General features: G+C 43.1%; 1 protein-coding gene across 2 annotated transcripts; it reads left to right on the top strand.

Moving 5' to 3' along the window:
- Window positions 1-5,220: 5,220 nt before the first annotated feature.
- Window positions 5,221-19,118, top strand: LOC131239336 (sialyltransferase-like protein 5). Of its 2 annotated transcripts, XM_058236989.1 has the most exons (12): window positions 5,222-5,418; window positions 5,502-5,581; window positions 6,409-6,495; window positions 7,621-7,698; window positions 7,775-7,866; window positions 7,991-8,192; window positions 10,585-10,675; window positions 13,829-13,887; window positions 14,604-14,752; window positions 15,918-15,999; window positions 17,019-17,648; window positions 18,968-19,118. In XM_058236989.1, the coding sequence occupies exons 1-11, from the start codon at window positions 5,310-5,312 to the stop codon at window positions 17,409-17,411; spliced, it is 1,422 nt and encodes a 473-aa protein (XP_058092972.1). In that variant the 5' UTR covers window positions 5,222-5,309; the 3' UTR covers window positions 17,412-17,648; window positions 18,968-19,118. The 2 variants fall into 2 exon arrangements, with proteins under 2 accessions (XP_058092973.1, XP_058092972.1); XM_058236990.1 differs by lacking the exon at window positions 6,409-6,495 and having other exon boundaries at window positions 5,221-5,418.
- The last annotated feature ends 484 nt before the right edge of the window (window positions 19,119-19,602 follow it).

The raw sequence follows: 19,602 nt of genomic DNA, 5'->3' as shown, positions 1-19,602 counted from the left end.
AGATGACTCGATTCCCTTAAAAAAGGGTCGACTCATCACACCATGACAAATCTATAAAAGCAACTAAAGGGCGCGCAATTCGGGGGGGTTGACCTCTCAAGGGGTCGGTCCTTGAGTACTAACATCAAAGAATCATCACAACAATCAACAACACATTAGAAAATGCCCCCTACCAAGGGGTTAAAAGATCAGATCATTCATTCAAAAAATTATCCACAATGTCATTAAAAAAATAATACAAGTCTCATTCTCTCCGAGTAGAGGGACCAATTACCTAGCTGGGGGGTTGGGCATCAGGGGCGGCATCAAGGGCGGCCTCGGTGACAGGAGAGGCATTCTTAGGGTCATCTGCCGTGACCGGTTCAGCATCCTCAGCCTCGTCTGCAGCGAGGGCGTCAAAGTTGATGGTCGGATAAAGCTTTTAGACCTCAACAAGGCAAGCATCGAAGCCGGTGTTATAGCTAAAGTAATACATTTTATCCAGCTCCTTGACCCTCTCAGCTGACCCCTTGTATTCAACCACGACCGCAGTAACTTGCGAGGCTGCTCGAGCCTCGAGCTCTTCCCGTAGTGTCACCCGGTCTACAGATGTTGTGGCGTCAAGGACAATTCGATGTTAGGCTAACTGGTCTGCAATCATCCGTTGCTCCGTCTCTAGTTTCTCCTTCGCCACCTCGAGCCCCGACTCAGCCTCCACGACCCCGAACTTTAGGTCCTTGTTAGCCCTGCGCAGACGCTTGACTTCAAGGTCGGCTACGTCCAACCAAGCATGGAGTTGGTTAACCTCGCCCTGGAGCGTAAGCTCCCTTGCTCGACCTTCCACAACAGCCCTTCTTAGCTCCTCTTGGTTCACATCTGAAGCCTCCAACAGTTTCTCGAGCTCAGCCCTTTGTGCCTCGAGTTTGGCCCTCCGCGCCTCTTGGTCTGCCTTCTCAAACTTAGCCCTCTCCACCTCGAGCCGTTCCATCTCCTTCAACCTCTCCTTCACTTCTACCATCATCGGCAACGACTGGTAACAGACCGCTACGTAATCATTCATGAAGTTAATATGGCGTCGGGAGAGCGTGTCAGCTATCTTCGCCTCTGGTACATGCTTAGCCGCTCATGGGTTCAGCAAAGCCATGTGATAACCGAGAGGTGGAGTCTCTGGAGTGGGCTTGGAAGTTCCTCCAACCCCACTGGCTGCAGAAGCTTGGGCAGCAACCTCGGACGTGATGGTATATCCGACGAGGGCGTCGGTTCGGCCTGCTAAGAGCTCGGCCTCAGCGGTAGGGCGGTGAGCTACGGATCGCACAAGGACAACACTAGGAGTCTCCCTGACCACCTCTCTCTCTACCTTGGAAGGGCCTGCAACCGCTGAAGGTGGGACCTCGGGGGCCTGCTCCTAGACAGATGGCGTCGAGATGGTGATAGGCTTGATTCTAAGAAGGACCTCGAGGGCAGGGGCCGGGGCAGCGATGGGAACAACTTTAGCTGGGGCCATGACGGGCACGACTTCGGCTGAGGTCATGGCTGCAGATGGAACGACCCCGACCTCAGAAGTCTTCCTCTTCTTTGGCGTTACCTTCGTCCTCGATTCGGAGGAAAGGACGATGTCCATTGGAGGGCGTGGCATGAGTGACCGCCTCCTCTTTGAGCCCCTGCCTCCATTCCTACTTAAAAAAGGAAAATCAGCTAAGTAAAATCTATTGAATGACTAAATGTCAGCAAACCAATCTCCGAAGGTCCTTACCTCGCTTACCCATAGTAAAGAGTGTGGGCTGGATTCTATAGAAGCCATACGACACCAAGCTCTCTTGAATGATGAGTTCAAACCAGACGCACTAGTCCTTAGGGAGCACTCTGACTCGGTTGACTTGCCGCATTTGAAAAACAAAGAGGTCAGGGCCCCCCTTCGGCTGAGCTGCAAACAGAAGCAGAGTATGAGTTAAAACATAGGATGAAAAGAACATGTAGTGTGACTAAAAAGAAGTGGCCAACCTGGGTTGGCGAACTTGGTAGGGACTCAGACCCACAGTCGGCGCAATTCAGAGGCAGGGGCCTCCCATTCCCCCGAGGCCCAGTCTTTGTTAGAAAAGGGAAGTTGAGTTACCAGACTCGGGATGTATGGAGGCTTAGCCGAGAAGTACCACCAGGCTTTATCTGACTTATCGTATTTGGCCATGTACAAAAACAGGAACTCGTCTGGCATCATCCTCTGATTCCCCGCCCGATGCTGGAGAATAAAGTGAAGGCGAGGATCCTCCAGGAGTTTGGAACCAGCTGCTCCGGCCCTATTCTCAGCTATGTGGTTAGCTCGCGCAAGAATGGATGGATGAGGAATTGGAGCGCACATTGAAGGGTACATATAAAGATTGCGATCTCCCCCTCAGATGGACAACCTGCCTGCTCCATGGGGGTAGGAGCTCGGATGTGCACCGAGTCGAGAATTTGATAGTCTTCGCGGAGCTGGGCCATATGAGAATCGACCAAAATCGAGCCTACAGGGACTAAGGGTTTCGACCTGCCTCCCGAGGGGCCTGCCTTCGACCACCTCGTGGGATCTCTGGGAGCCCTCTTCGGTCGCTTACTTCGACTTTTGGCCCTCTGACTCTCGGTTCTTTAGGCCGGAGCCGAAGTGCTAAGGGGTATGGCCTGAAAGGGGCCTTGAGACTCTCCGGTTCCCTAGGTGGTAGTTTTTGGTTCGGATTCTAAACCAGCTCCTCGGACCTCTATCACTTCGTCAGAAATGCTCGACGTGATGTAAGGAAAAAGACGTTAAAGTGTTGGAAGACTCACAGTGTTGTAGGTGATCTCCTTCGACAGAAATTTTCCTAACTCTGACGACCTCCTCTGAGCAAAATCTCTTCTCCGATGGTCGGAAACCCTTTATCTGATGATGAAAATCCTTTTTCCGACAAATGACAATTTTCGACGAAGGGCGATTTCCGGTAGAGGACGATTCAGAAGGAAAGAATAGAGAAAATGAGGAGTGAGTGCGCGAGAAGTGTGAGAGTGAGAACGGGAGGGGTTTATATAACCGCCTCATTACTCAGTGTCATCATTGCAAATGACCATTCTTGAAGCCAAGGTGACTCGGTACTGGCACCAAGGGGCACGTGGAAGAGAGCTATACGTCCGAACCCACGCTTCAAGGTCGGAGTATTCTCGGCATTTAATGTCATTAATGATGTAGGCGGCTCCTTGCCCCCTCGCATACACGTGACGCTGTCTCTATCACTTTGCCGATTATGAATCATAACAGTCGCATCGCGTCGTTCGCCAAAGGGATAGAAGTCGAAGGGTTATGGCCACCGTACAACACGTGAGATTTGAGGCGTATGTATCGTATTAATGGCGCCCCGATCATTCCAATCACCGTCATGAGCAGAGACGGGGAGACGACGTTTCATTTTCCCAAGCGTTTACTCTCTAAGCCCGGACTCGGACCAAGAGAGTAAGGGACTTTTGTTACGGGAAAATCTGAACAAGGATAATCAGGGTCAGCTTGAGTTACCCGAATCAGTTAACAAGACCTCGGAAGGAGGATACTACGACAAGTATGAGCCGATCCCTAAGTTACGACCGTGGGTTAGCTGAGACAAGCTCTCCACTAATGAATCATGATTTGGAACTACAAGCCTGATTGGCCGATCCGAACCCTCGTCCTCAACTTCATTCAGCAAACTCTGACCTCAGTGATCTACTGACAAACTCTGATTACTAGTACTCGGTCTTGAGATCACACAGTATGAGGCTGAGCCCGGGTGTAGATACTCCATATGCCGAGGCTTAGGCTGAGCCCGGGTGAGGATACTCGGTGTGCCGAGCCTGTAGACTAACCTAAATATGGATGTGACCGAAAATCTTGCCCAAGGATATGCGCCTTCAAGACACGATACGCCGCACGACACAAAAACTATGGATAATATCTTTACGATTGCAATATCATGCAGATTGAGCAAATCATGCTGAGATCAACGGACGTGGATCGTTCATCCCCCAGGTATAAATACCAAGGGGCCTCATTGCTACAGGTACACAAGATCTCACATCTTCTTTCCACATTCGACTTAGACCCAGATTCTTTAGCTTGTTTTAGGCATTGAAGGGTCCCCCGACTGACTTAGGGTCTTCTTTGCTCACCCTTTTGTGCAAGACCAAGGTTCACTGAAGGTTCGTGGCATTGAGTGGATGGTGGTCCAAATTTTGACCTCAACAATAGCTACTTTTAGATTAAAGTTGATCCACACCCTAGAGTGCCAAACACAAGGGGGGATTTCAAATCTTGAGGGTTCCAAACCCATGCTCCCAAACAGGCCCTAACGCATATGTATGCGGATTTCCTTCCAAAGGATGTTAGGTGGGTCACATTGAAATGTATGTGAGAAATCCGCTCTGTTTATTCGTTTTACTACCTCATTTTAGAATATGCTGCAAATAAATGAGGTGGATACAAAACTCAAATAAGTCACACAAGAGGGAAAATTGGGGAAAGAAATTACTACAGCGAGAACCTGGCTAGGCTCTACCTTGATGTTTATATGTATCCAAACCGTTTATAAAGTTAATTTATGAAGTGAAAGCTCCACAGCACGATGTAAAACATTTTTGGCTATAGGAATGCTTAAATGTTGCGCACTGACTGCCCACCGTTTTCTCTAGTTGTCGTGAGTGCTGTATACAACTCATTTTGGGTTAAACGTCCTGAAATAATCTCTTAAAGCGGATGGACAGGAGGAATTTCTCACAAACATCTCAGTGGCCCCACCATTTAGCTAGAAATCCAATCCGTCCATCCGTTTTGCGAGCTCATTTTAGGATTGGCAACTAAAATTGGCCTGGATATGGGCAGGAGCTCTGAGTGGCCGCCCATGATGTATGGGTTTCATCCACGCTGTTCACTCATTTTTCCATATCATTTTAGGCCAAAATAAGGAAAATTCTAGGCTCAAACGAACCACGGCGTCACAGAAATTTTGAATCGTCTACGTGACATCATAAGTAGGTTGGATGGCAATTAACCATAACAGTGGCCTTACGAGGGTTTCAACGGTGGGTTTCGTCAACAACACTGATTCCCGTGGTGTGGTCCACATGAGCCTCAGATCTATCTTATTTTTATCACCAAACAATAAAATGATATGTGAAAATGGATGCACGGTGTGGATAAAACTCATACATCACAGTGGCCCCTCGTAGCCCCTGCCCGTTGGTAGCCAAGAACGGGCGGGGGTAGTAACGAATCCGCGTTCGCCTCTTTTTGAGTAGAAGAGATTAAAACCAAGCGCGTCTGAAATGCGCTCGACCGACTCGCGCCACTGGTAGGGATGAAAGCTGGGAAGGGCTCGTACCGGCGACCAACCGTTCTCCTTCTCGTCTTCGCTGTCGTCTGCTTCTGTATCATCCTCCTCTCCATTCAATCCTCCTTCTTCACCGGTATGGAAATGACCAAAATACCCTGATCTCTCTCTATCTCTCCGATTTATCTGCATTTTCATGCTTCGGATTTCAAATTACAGGAAGCCGGAAGCTAGATCTGAGTAGGAAGGAGGAGGTTCTAATTCTCTCCGACTTCCAGTCCCGTGTCCAGCAATGCGTGGTGAGTTTTGGACCGTCGGATCTGATTTTTCTGTCTGAGCGCCGTTCGCAGACGAATTTTGATATATGTACCCACCCCGTTTGACAAATGTACCTTTTTTCTTCTTCTTCTGAATTTGGCTCTAAATCAGTACGAAATTGTGCTATTGGATTACCCGAAGTAGAAAGAAAGGGTGTATCCTTAGGAAAAAAATTTCTTCGGAATTTTGCGGATTTCTAATGAGTATTCTGTAGATCTTGAATTTTTCAATTTGAGGCTATTCTGTAGATCTTGAATTTTTTATGTTGAGGCTTTGTAGTATGGATTGTTGCATTTTCTTTTGGGCCAGGATTCCGTACTGGTGGTGCCCGCTCTTCAGCAATGCAGAGTGATCATCTGGTACTGTGGATGGACGATGGATGAAAAATCTCTTCCATCTGACAACCCTGGCCCTCCATTCCCTGAAATTTTTATTCCTATTGCCCATGGATCATTTGCCATTTTCTTTTAAGACTGCCCTTTGCCTGTCCATGGTGGAACACACCAAATAAACGGTCCAGACATACACACCTGTAATTCGGGCCTAGAACGTACATCTCGTCATTGGTGTATCCTGTTTTCGCTTCATTGTGTTTGCATTGTGGCATTGGTTGAATTCCGCATCTGGTGTCAAACTAGGGTTTAGGTCTGATTGCAATCGTTTGCTTTTATATATCTGTTCTATTTTTTTTTTATTTCGAAATGCAGTGGCTTCGGAGGCTGTATTTCTGCAGCTCTTTGCTGTTTCATTTTCCTTGTACTTTGAGGAGTGCTTTGTAAATGTATACTAACCTTGAAGTTGCAATTAGGCAAGCAGAGGACTTGGACTGACTGCTCACATTGTAGATCACTGCAAGTTGGTTCTCAAATTTCCGGAGGGCACAAACAGCACCTGGGTTAGGCACTGATCTCTACTTTTGCTTGAAAGCCCGTCAATGCATTTCTTTATATGCACTAATCTCTACTTTTGTTTGAAGGCCAGTCAATGCATTTCTATATATATATATATATTGTTTTTGAATTTTAACTAGAGGCTATGTGGGGCCCATGGATGATCCTTCGATGGGGGACGTATAGTGGCTTCATTTCTGATTTGTACTAGTGGGGCCAGTGGTTTGGTGATCCGACCTTGATTTGATATGAAGATCACTTCCATGGATGGACCAGGGCCTGATATCTCCTAGATTGGAAGAACCCAGCCATTCAATATCCCTGGCCTTCCTTTTGATGAATCTGGATCTTTGCTATATTTTTTTGGCTGGTCAAATGGTTAAGATTGTCCTGCTGCGATGAGTTTCGGGGTGTGATCCATCAGCCATGGCGTCCACCATACAGATGATATGGAACTGGAACACGGGCTCCATTGAATGGGTTGAGGGACATAGTACACTGCATATCCTTTGGTTGAGGATCCTACCAGTAAAATAATGGGTACTCTACAATGCTTGGCCGAAGAATATCTATATTATGCTTTTGTTTTCAGTTGATCCAAACAGTTGATATGATGGGACTCACTGTGGATGCCCCATCCACTCTCGGGCACTGTTCTAAACAGTGGTTTGAGTGCAACTTGCATGACTGTAACTGGTATGATTTGCCCCCTCTTGGTTCTCTGTCAGTCCCTGGTTAATTTGGTGTCTGTTTCTGTCTGGTGTCTTGTCCCGTCCTTACTGAAACTGATATGGCTTGGGCATAAGTGAGTCATTTGTCAAACTGTGGCGATAAATCTCCTAGATTTGATGATTGTAAATATCTCTTTGCACCCCCAACTGTTGCTGTTTTTCCTTTCTTGGCCGTCTCTTTTCTGTCTAGCTGTTGAAGGGTTTGGATTTCCCATACGGGAGATCCGTCAACAATGGGGTCCATCATAGGGACATTCTGGATCATTGAATCATTCTGGAAAGCCAGAGTTTACAATAGATATGCTGGTCGAGCGTTATTTAATACTTACTGAAATAATGTTTTCGTATTGAATTCTAAGCTATATTTCTCTAATTTCATCTGAACTTCTTTCTTCACAGTACAATGAACAGTTCAAAATTTATGAGCCTTTAGAGTACAACTATGATGTTTGCGAGGCTATTCTATTATGGGAACAGGTTAGTTTTTCTCCTCTCAGCTTCGGAAGTTGTTTTGTGAAGAAATCATGTGTACTAAGGCTGTGGGCAATTCCAGTACCGTAACATGACGACAGTCTTGACAAGGGAGTATTTAGATGCCCGACCAGATGGATGGCTAGAATATGCAGCAAAAAGGATTGCACAGTTGTATGATGCTAAACACATACGTTTATTTATTTTTTATTTATTGCTAGTTTGCATTCAGGTTCAAATAGGAAATTGCTTGGCGGGTATCAAGAATTTACTTTGTGTTTTGGTTTTTTGCCTGTAGGGGCTCAGATAAATGCTACAATCGATCTCTTTGTGAGGAGCACCTTAATTTGATTTTGCCACCAAAGCCTCCTTTTCATCCTCGCCAGTTTAAGAAGTGTGCAGTTGTTGGAAACTCTGGGGATCTTTTAAAGACCGAGTTTGGGCAAGAGATTGATGGGCATGATGCAGTTATTCGAGACAATGAAGCTCCTGTTAATGAGGTAATTCCAACCACTTAGTACTGGTTTTCTATGCTCTCTGCCACCTTAGTTAATAAACATAAAAGAACATAAAGGAACCTCTTGCCCAAAAGGAAAAGCATAATGTATCCATTCAACTGTTCAAAAGAAGAATCACAGTTCTTCTTCAACCATTCAAAAGGAGAGGGATGGGGAGAAGGAGAAGGAGAAGTAGGAGTGGAAGGGGGAGAAGGGAGGAGGAGAGGAGGTTCAGAGGTTTAGGGAGGGGGTTTTAGGGTTCATCTTATTTATATAGAAAGGGAGGGTTGGCAACTGAGGATTAACAACGACAATTACGGGCCTGTTTGGATTACCAATTACCATGGTAATGTAAAGGAGCAGTGCAATGATTACAAATTCCTTTACCTATCTCCTGACAATATTTGCATTTGGGTGTCCTATAAGGAAGGGACCAATGTAGATCTCTCTTTTTCTTTCTGTCTTAAGGGTCTGCCGCCTCAGCAGGTCCCTTCTTTTGTTTTTTTTTTTTCTTGTTTTTAATATAAGTTATCTTTCAAAAAAAAAAAAAAACAATATTTGCATTTGACCACCGATTCCCATGTTTGATTTATCGGCAATAAAATCGTAACGATGTCATTTTTTCACTACTCTAATGTCAAATCATTGTTTGGATTTGAGATTTCCACGGTAATGCCAGGAAAAATGTGCAATGATTTCAAATTCCTTTACTTGTTTACTGAAAACATTCACATCTGATCAATGATTCCCGTGTTTGGTTTGGTGGTGGTTAAATCGTGATGATGATACTTTTCCTTTATATTACCTAGGTGATTGGTAATCCAAATAAGCGAAGCCAATCTACCTAGAAAACAGGTACAACTACTTCTCAAACAATGCCCTTTGTAATCTCAACCACTTCTTTTAGGTTTTTTCTTCTTTTTTCTGTTTTTGTCTCGCTTGGTCAGTCTTTCCTTTGTTCATTTTTTTTTTTCTCGGTTAATAAAATATCACCTTTCAAAAAATAAAAATAAAATCTCACTCAATGTTTCTGTTTTGGATCAAGCGTTTTTGATTATGGTTCATTGCGATCCAAATTGCTATTTTCAGCAACCTGAAACTATGGCTCTTTATTCTTACTATTGATTAAATTAATGCAAATTTATATTTATAGTGCAATTTTTGTACTTCCATTTATTTAGTTATAATACCAACCATGCGAGGTCTACAATAATAACATTCATCATTTCATATATAAATTCCATTATGAGTACATATATGAAACTGTACATACATAGTTTATGTATTAGAGTGATGCACATGAACCTAGCACTAATGTACAATGTATTGGCATCTTGAATATTAACTTCCAAATTATTTGCTTGATCCTCTAGACTCCTGCTTCCTAGCTGTTTATGCTTGATAACTTTCTAAAACAGACACTTTTCTGCTTCCCCAATGAATCTGTTTCCATGTCTACACTTCATGCAACTATACTTCCAAAGGAGTTTCCAGAGAAGGAATCAAGGAAAGCAACCTATTTAGGGAGGCACTGACAAAACCATTAGATTGACTGCATAAATTCAGTGATCCACCAGTCCAGCATTGAAGCATACCCCTAAAATCAGCTCCAACATAATCAGTTTTGGAAGCAGAACAACTGCTTTAATTTTATCCTATTTCATCAAACTGGCCAGATGGCTCTTCTAGGATCTACCCATATAGTTTATGTTGTCTAGCAGATGGCTCTTCTAGGACCAGTTGGCTTGGCGTGGCTTTGCTTGTAGTTTCCTTTCCCTTTTAATAAAATGGAAGTAACCTCCTCCCCCCCACACGCACACACACACACAAAAAAAAATAAAATTCATCGTGACTGTCATCTGAAGGAGCTCTTGATAAAAGAACCATGCAGTCTGAGCCAATAGGGTCATAAGGCAGCAAAGCAAACCATGAAAACTGGTTTTCTAAATCATGGTGTACGTCCCATCCCAACTGTTACCTATGGTGAGCGTTCGATCATCATGATTATTGGTTTCCATGGTGTACATGAGGCAGCGTATCTGATGGATGGAGTGGATCTTACTGAAACTTCCACCCACGTGGCTCTCGGCAAGCGACAGTAACCTAGTGTGATGTAGGCTAATGCCGTAGATTTATTGAAGCGGTGTGGAGAATACAGGGAGCACCCCCTATATGAGCCCAATGTGCCCTATAGATGAACGAGAGCCGAGGCTCAGGAAAAGGTCAACTGGGTCTGCCGGGCTGGGGTTATTAAATATCATTTTATCATATAATGACTGTCTTGTTGAGCTGTGTAATTTCACTGTGGCTTTTTCGGTCTTATTTTTTTTCTAATGATAAATGGGCTTGTCTTCGGAAGTACCTACTGTTGATTGCCGTGGTGTGCACAATGCAGAAATATGCAAGATATGTTGGACTGAAGAGGGACTTCCGTCTTGTAGTTAGGGGTGCAGCCCGCAACATGGTTACCATTCTTAATGGATCTGGTGAGGTTGAATTTCTGGTTACTTAATCAGTGTGTAGCTTGTAATCACTTTCCTATTTGTTTAACTTTATGTTAGTGTCATGCATTGTAGCAAAAATCTAATGCCTACATGTGCTGAATGCCCAATGCCTTTCAGAAAGAAAAAGGCATGCCTAGTGCCTTTCAGCATTGATACATTGTGATCTCTAACCTTCCAATTGGCATTGCCTTAATTTGTTATTTCCTATAAACTTTGAGTGCTTCAGTTCCAAGTACTTTTAAAGTGTCCTGGCCCTCCTGGCATGCTTGTTTGCTTTATGAGAAACAACTTTATATTAAGTTGCTCAACCAATAGCGTTAGCTTGGGGGCTATCTGATAGTTTTGTTAGACTTTGACAGCAGACTGGAATAGTGCATGAAGGAACCTAAGAGGAGAATAATTGTATGATCCCCAAAAGTGGGATTCAGTAATCCAGATTGTTGGTCATTTTGGCCCCACCTTGCATAGGTCATTCCGTAAATCTTAGCCGCCAATCATGGGCCTTTTTTCAGTTCTGTATGGAGAGTTGCTCTATTTCCAATTCTGGCAGTATTTTCATCCCACATATTGGAAGGATAGGATTGTCATATTGGGGGGATTTTCAGCAAATCATTGAACCATTTTAGTGCTCCCAAGTCAATGGTCAGATAATTAAATGGTCAAACTACCTAGCCAACGAATAATCAGAGTAAGATTCTTTGAGAAGAAACTTTCAAAAAAAAAAAAAAAAGAAGAAGAAAAGAAAAGAAAAGAAAAAAAGAAAAAGAAAAAGAAAATAAAAGGTCAGGTAATTAAACCATGGGCCTGCCTCACTTGTTCAAACTGAAGAACAAAGTATGGTGCACATATCCTGAGGTCAAGGATTGTATAGTTCCTCTTGAGAAGAACTTCCCTTCCAATTTAGCTCTCGACAGGAAACTACCTAGCCCATGACGAATGGGAGTAGGATTCTTTGTTTGACCAAGTGAAATGATTTAGTCAATCTTCCCTATTCATGGTAATCTCAAGTATATATTTCACGCTCATGTTTTAGCGGGCTTGGATGATTCCAACTGAGTGGAGTTGGAAGTTTTGAAGGTTGGCATCCAAGACATTTAGCAATCTGTTTGATGGCCCTCGTTTTTTAGGACCTTGCTCTGGTCACTTAATGTGCCATTAAGCCATGTTCTCAGACCTAGAGGCATAACACCATAGCTGATGTGGTAAGTGGTAGCTATGGAGGAATGGAGGGTGCCATTAAAAATGAGCTTTATGCTGCGAATACACATCCAATGTCTTAATGGATTCTGGCATTGCCTCTCTTTGAATAAAATTTGCATTATAAAAAAACTCATTCTGTGTTAAACGGAATTCCACCTTGTCTGCGTGCATCCGCTGTACTGTGTTAGATTGTCATAGTCACCAGTCTATTGCAGCGTTGTAATAAAAGCTCCCTTGTTTTTAATGGGTGAAAAGAAATCCTACAGAGCATTTGACTGAGAGAAACCTTATAACTGAGAACACAAGACAAATTTAAAAAGAATTCGTATGAAGTAGCAATGTTAGCTTAGCTTGTTCTTGTGGGCATGGGACTAACATACAACTTCTCTTGTTTGGTAATAGTCAACTGATTGCTTAGTAGCACCAATCGAATCCCTACGGGTCTCTGGCGAGGCCCACAATTCTACATGCACACCACCTCTGACACTTGATGAACTTGCACATGCATGGCCAAATGTGACATGAACTTGGTCTATGAAAGCTTGTACCTGATACTTCAATGTAGAGCTGGATCCAGAGCCAGTCTTCTATAGTTAATAACCTCAGGTGGGATCTCTGACAGATTGTGGTGAAAATTTCTCAATCAATCTATTGCAAGAAGATTCCATTGAGGAATTAGATGACCAGAGGATATTCACAGCATGCCCTGATTTCAGCTTATACTAGTGGGGCCATCCAGACCACCAGTTTGTTAGGTGTCACTGTGCTTGGAAAACGCTTCAAACATCTTCGTGATAGGACAATCGTAGCCTTTTTAGTTTTATGGCCTGCGAAGAGGAAGTTAAAAATGGAAATACATACAGTGCTTCACATTCAACTGAAAAGGTCCAGGATAGGTGGCTATTATCTTCCCATATGAGAGAACTTTAGCGAATGGTCTAGCGCCATGGTTGGTTACATCAGGCCAATGGTCTGGATTGCAGAACCATTGACCTCACTTGTACAAACTAAAAACCCAATTATTCTGTGCATATTCTCGGTAACCTGGTGGTATTTGCTACTACTTGTTGGCCTCTGGGTATCTTTCTAATACTTATTGAATATATGTAAATAGAACGTGCAATCTCTTATTTGTGTTCTCGCACAATTCTTAAAGAAAACAAAAGGTTACTATCATTGTTTAGTTTTCTCAGTTACGAATGTGGTAATTGTGCTTGTAAACATTTGTGCCATCTTATTACGTATGTAACGGTTGATTTTTTCTCATTAGGTCATGTAGAATTACTGTCATCCTAATCTCTCTTGCAAAAAAAAGAAAGAAAGTCATCTTATGGGTCTGATAGTATTTCCATTCTCTTGTTCATTAGCTCATCTACAGATTCTTCTCCTTTGTGGTTTAAGATTCCTATGATATTTATAGAAGGGGTAACACTGCACACATGCCAACATGGCACACATGTGACACATCTGGGCCATTCGTTAGTTGGATCCTACTGCTAAACATATCTTGCTCAAAGCTCAGGCCAGTTCTCTCATCAGATAGGCCACAAGTGTATGCCGAATGAGGACCTGCAGTCACTTCCAACTGTCCATTTTTCTCATGCAACCATGGTCCACCTGCTGAATGGACTTGACTGTTTTTTGTGCCAGTGAATGTTCATGGTGTTCTCTACCTAATGAATTGCCTGGATCTTGCTTGCCTGTGCCATATTGGCATGTGTGCTGCAGTGTCCCTTTGCCATCTCTGTTGTGCAAGGTTAGAAGAGCTCTTTGTTGCGAGCTCTTGGACATGCTTCATTATTATTTAGATTTTTTTTTTTTTTTTGAAGGATGATTAGTATTTAGATGTTATTTATTCAATAATATTCTTCAGTCACTTGGAATCTGTTTTTGTTTTTGTAGATTGAACTGATAACCAATATATTTCACTTGCAGATGATGAGGTGCTAATAATAAAAAGTGTGACCCATAGAGACTTCAATGCAATGATAAAGGTGAAGATCCACTACCATTAGGTCTCAATAATCAATATTTTCTTGATAAGCATATATTAACTTTGTTAGCATATTGCTATTATTCTTGGTGATAAATGTGTTGGCATCCCATGCATGGTAACAGCGTACATCTGTTGGCTTGTTACCTGCCTATAGATTATTATTATTTTTTTCTTAGTGAAATAAGAGCCACACTCACCTCTCCATGTGACTGCACATGCCAAGCTGTAGGACATCTCAGCTGTGCATCAGGTGGTCCCCACTGTGTACATTACCTGGCCAAAAGATCAGGCTAATCAACTCACGAGGTGGGCCATACAAGAGCTAAACAATGATGTCTTTCACTAGCTGTTGCTAATGAATATCCAATATTTTAATGGATAATTTGTATTCTCCTTTTTCTGTTTTTTTCTTAATAAAATTGATCTTCGGGGATCGAAAAAAGAAAAAGAAGAAGCCAACAGTCCACATTCGACATGTGTGTGGCCCCCTTGATGAATGGATGGGACTGAGTTTTGGGCCAGTCCATCAACAGAGTGGCACCTAACTAGTACATCAACTTAGATGTCCCACGCTAATGCCAGGTTGACATGCATGGCCGCATGCAGAAGTATGTGTGGAGCTGTGGGCTTAGTGGATGACAGTGAAATAGTTATCCCATACAAAGTCCTTTGTTTAAGGTCTAATGTTGACAATTTGTGTAATGTGTAATGCAGGAGATTCCAAATCCGGTTTATCTTTTCCAAGGCATTGTACTAAGGAGAGGTGCTAAGGGAACTGGAATGAAATCTGTAGAGCTAGCGCTCTCTATGTGTGACATTGTTGACATATATGGGTTCACTGTGGATCCTGGCTATACAGAATGGTCAGTTCAACCATGTGAAATACTCCTGCCAGGTCCATCTTAACTTAGTCTGCAGATGTGTCTATAGCTTATTAGTGAACTCTTGACTGTTTGCTTCATGCTTTTTCGATTCTGGCTTGTAGCTGCAGTCATCTTCTTCCCCCCCCCCTCCCCTCCTATACTTTAGAATCTTGTGATTCCGAGCAGGACTCACTGCACATCTGCCAGCATAATGCTTGATCCTGGCTTTTCACCTGACAGGCCCCATCTTTGGGTGTGCCCTGGCTAAAAAGATCAGTTTTTGCTCTCTCCCTCAGCTGGACCAATGCGCTGCTAAAAAACTTGTGAGATACTTGTGCAAGTTACCTGAGTAGAGGCCTGCCTGATAAATTTGCAGACCATATACCTCATGGGGCCTATCTGATGAACAGCCTAGATTTCGCACCCATGCGACCATGGCTCTTGCTCTCTGACTGATTCTTGGGTTCAACATATTTGTTGTAAGGGCTACACTCCGATGTTAGTTTTGCACCATAAAAAAAAATGGTGGCGACTCTTCAAACATATTTGTTAGAGGACTAGATTTGTATATTGGTTTGCACCAACTAAAATAAAAATGGTGGTGACTCTTCAAGTGTACGAAATGGCATAGTTGTACTGTGTGAATTGCTGACCCTACTGTGTGGATGGAGTGTACTTAAAAAATTGCATTGAGAAGACAATATTAACCATCAGATATATGCCATTGAATTGGGTCCACTCACTATTTTACTTGAACCATCCATTTGATAGTCATTAATTGGACGGTTAGGATTGCTTGATCAGTGTGATTTAAGATATATGCTCCATCAACGATGGGTCCCACAATTTGGATGGTCTGGAGTTGTTCATCAGTGCCACATGAGAGGAGGATGCGTCCCCATCAATTTTACTTTGTGCAAAACTAACATAGCAGTCTAGCGCTTGTTACAAATGTTTCTTTAGCTCACGCAGTTCAGTAATTCTAATTCTATCCAATGTTCTGTTCTACCTGCAAACTACCTTGGTTACAAATCTATATATTATGCATGCATAGAACTGCTGATGTTGCTCTTGCTTTCCCTGAATGCTATTTTTCATTTTAAGCACCCCATCTTTCGACCTTTTGGACTCAAGTATTTTAACCTTTGTGTATGTTTTATCGCAGGACGCGCTATTTCTCGACCCCCAGAAAGGGGCACAATCCATTGCAAGGGAGGGCCTATTATCAACTTCTCGAGTGCCTTGGCGTATGCCCCTTAACACATTCCCTTTTGGATACCCCTCTCTTTAACTCGCATATATACACGTGATACTACATGAGTAGTACATGACGTACACGCGCTTGTGTGACCTAGTTAAGGCATGGTGTCGAGCACATTACGAGTGCTAAGCAGATCATAAGATGATTGATTGGCCTGGTTTTTTGGGCTGGGTTATCTGCACAGGGGGGGTCTGTAGTGTGTTGAGCACATCTCAACCCCCATAGCTGTCTTCTCGTGCTACTGACATGATCATAAGCTACCAGTCATAAATAAAAGAAGCCTATTTTATATGCTTTATGAGCTCTGCTAGGCCAAGACACCTCTGGATGTGGCTGCATATGCAAACCTGGCATATATGTTAGATGTCTGACCATGGATCAGGTGGCCCCTCTCTGTGGATGACCTGGCCCTATCCGGCTGGTTATGTGGACCACACATCTAAGGAAACAATGGGTGGTATGAAGACGTTGCAGACGACTCACATTCAACATGAGCTCCATGTCTTAAGTTGATAAGTTCTCATGCTATCCACATGATTATAGGTAACCAGTAAGAAATAAAAGAAGCCCATTTTATATGCTTTATGAGCTTTGCTAGACCAACAGACACCTTGAAAGCAACCTATTTTATACATTTTATGGTTCCCCCTCCATGGATGACCTGGCCCAAAAATAGGCTGGTTAGGTGACCACACATCTAAGAAAACAATTGAGTGGTATGAAAAATTTGATAATGGCTCACATCCATTGCGAACTGCATGTCTTTCTTAGACCCGTGCATCAGGTGGGTGTACCCTGAAAAACGAGCTGGGTAGGCGGACGGCATATCAACTAAAACAATGGGCAGTATGAAAAAGATTCCAACCGTTCTGATTCAACATGAACTCCCTGCAAGTTGGCATGCTTGAGTAAAACATAGAACCCACAGTTTACTCTGTCACATACATGCATGCTCACACTGCTTTATAGATCTAAGTCACTGATTTGAAGAGGTTATATCTGCAGGTTATCAGGATCCATTCCCCCATGAGATCTAAGAGGAAACAAGACTGGTCAGATGTCCCGAGCAGAGAAGTGATAAACCGTGCTCAGTCTGCTGCTTTGCATCTGAAGAGATATCAAGCTGGTCAGGCAGATGGGCTGGGACCATTCAGCAGTTGTAAAGTATGGGGCAATGCGGGACCAGATGGCAGTGGGCCAGTCTCTGGATCAGCAGACATGAGTGAGAAGCGTAAGAAATCAAATTACAGCAAGTGGGAAGTCCTACCATTTGAAAGCCTAAGAAAGGAAGCGCAGGAGCACTACATCCAAATGGGAGGCGTCTCTTTGTACAAGATGGATGGCAATAAACTAGATGACCTTGTCTGTGTAAGGCACTCTCTGAAATCGGAAGCTTAGGCAAAGGGGGCTTGTGTGTTTCATTTCCTCCCCTTCTATTGATGTAAACTGGATAGATCCAAGTGGGCATCTCTGTTGATCTTGTGAGGCCCACAAGGAAGATGGGCTTTTTTGGAGTCAGGATTATACATTTTAGTTTTGGGCCCTTTCTCTCTCGGGTGATGCAGGGGCATGTGCGGTTGTGATGCAACATGGTTTGTACCTTTAGTCGCTTGATGGGAGGGAGCAGCACCAAAGGTAATTATTTCATCAACCCACATGAAAAGAAATGCTTTATTTTTATTATTTTTTATACCTAAAAAGAAATACGCTATAGCACGTGCTTCCACAAAATCAGACATGTCCATTACAGACAGGCCAAGACAAACAGTGGCCTGATAGGTGGTCTTGTAGCCATTGTATGCTGCCTGTTGCTAATCCTTACATTTTAAAGGCTGGTTCCTCTACAATTACTTGTAGAAAGAATACACTTATTTTGCAACTACTAGTGCTGCACGTGGGCCCCAATTCTGGTTTATGGATTCAACCACAGCAGGATCCCCCTACCAAGAAAGTTGGATGCCCCAGAAATCAGGCCGATCCAAATCATCATCTGGGCCACTGCGTGAATTTGGAGGTGTTTGGATGGTTGCCGATTGTTTTCTAAGTTATGGGCCACCTAATCATTGTGTAAGCTGATATTTTGGGGGCATCCCATCGTCATGGTGGGGCTTACTTAACACTGAGTCTGATGGCATATACCCAATTTGGTAGGCCCCACCATGGTAGAAAAAATTGGACAGTCGTTCAAGAGCCTCTAAATTCACATGATGGCCCCAACTGATGGTTGGATTCGCCTGATTTTTGGTACATCTGGGGTGATCATGGTGTTCAGGGTGGATGTCATATCACACCTGGGTGACCCCCACAGGAAACACTGGTAGAATAAGCTTATTCTACTAGGACCTGTAGATGAACCAGCCTCTTTTTTGCAATCCATTTGCAGGTTACCTGCTGGATGGTAGGTTAGATGTACTGTTTGTCATATCTTTGTTGGAGCACATGACAGGTAACACTGCAGAGTGTACGTGCTAGATTTCCCCACCATTAAAGTCCCACAATTGGCAGGCGGGGATCCTGCTTTCCACAACTACTATGATTTCTTTGATGAAAGATTTCTCCTTGAATAGGACCATAGCAATGATTAGATAATGCAATTGAGTTTTGATAATCCTGCATCAAGGCACATGTGGCACGTCTTGATATGGCTCAAGTCTGTGCAATCCAAGCTGTTCATCAGGTGGGCAAGGCAATGTACATCTAGGTAAAAACTGGCTGGCCGAATCATCAGATGGGCTGTGTTGACTGTTGTTCATTCCTTTTTAAACCATTTTTCTTTATGGTGGCCCATGCTGATGAGCAGACCTTGGGCTGGGGCACATACGTGATCAGCCTGGATGATGAACGGGTTGGATCTCACAAGCAAAAAGCTATGGAAACTGAAATGATTGTATTGTAGGAGACTGTAAATGTGTAACGAATTGACAAAAAAGGGAATTTTGTGCATCGTGTTGTAGGAATTCCAGAGTCTGATGAGGTCAATTGTGCTCTGATCAAGGGCGGAGACAAACTGGTTTGGGTAAATGGTGATTTTGTAACACTATCATCCATGATATCTATATTCTCTTTTCCAGTTGGAAGCTATCATCTCTGATGAATTTCTTATCATCTCATTGTCCATTTAGGTCACTAAGAGCCCATTTGGATACCACCAAATAATTTACTGTTTCTACTTACAGCAGTAGATAAGTGACTTATTTCAGATAAGTAAGTTTGGTTAATGATTAGTTATAAGTAACTTTTTTACTTAAAAGTACATAATCACTTCAATTAATTTTTTTAACTTTTCTACTTTTCATTAGTTGTTGAAGAGAGTCATAAGGAGAGATGAAAGAGATGAGAAGCTGATAAGTATGTTGTTTGCCAAACATACTTATCTTCTTAATGAGTAGAAACTAAGATAAGCTACTTGTGGCTTATCTTAAGCAACTTACTATCCAAACGGGCCCTAAGCATAAGAGTTCAAAACCGGAAGACTTGACTCTTTGTTCAGCTGGTTCGGGTTGACTCGAAGACCAGTCCCAACTTGACTCGACCCAATATTTAATTATTTCAAATTGAAAATATTAAGAATTGTAACTGATACTTAAGG

Source organism: Magnolia sinica, chromosome 3 (genome assembly GCF_029962835.1).
Source record: "Magnolia sinica isolate HGM2019 chromosome 3, MsV1, whole genome shotgun sequence".
NCBI classification, from domain to species: Eukaryota; Viridiplantae; Streptophyta; class Magnoliopsida; order Magnoliales; family Magnoliaceae; genus Magnolia; species Magnolia sinica.
Note: the sequence above shows the minus strand (reverse complement) of the source record. Positions and strands in the feature narration are given on the sequence as shown.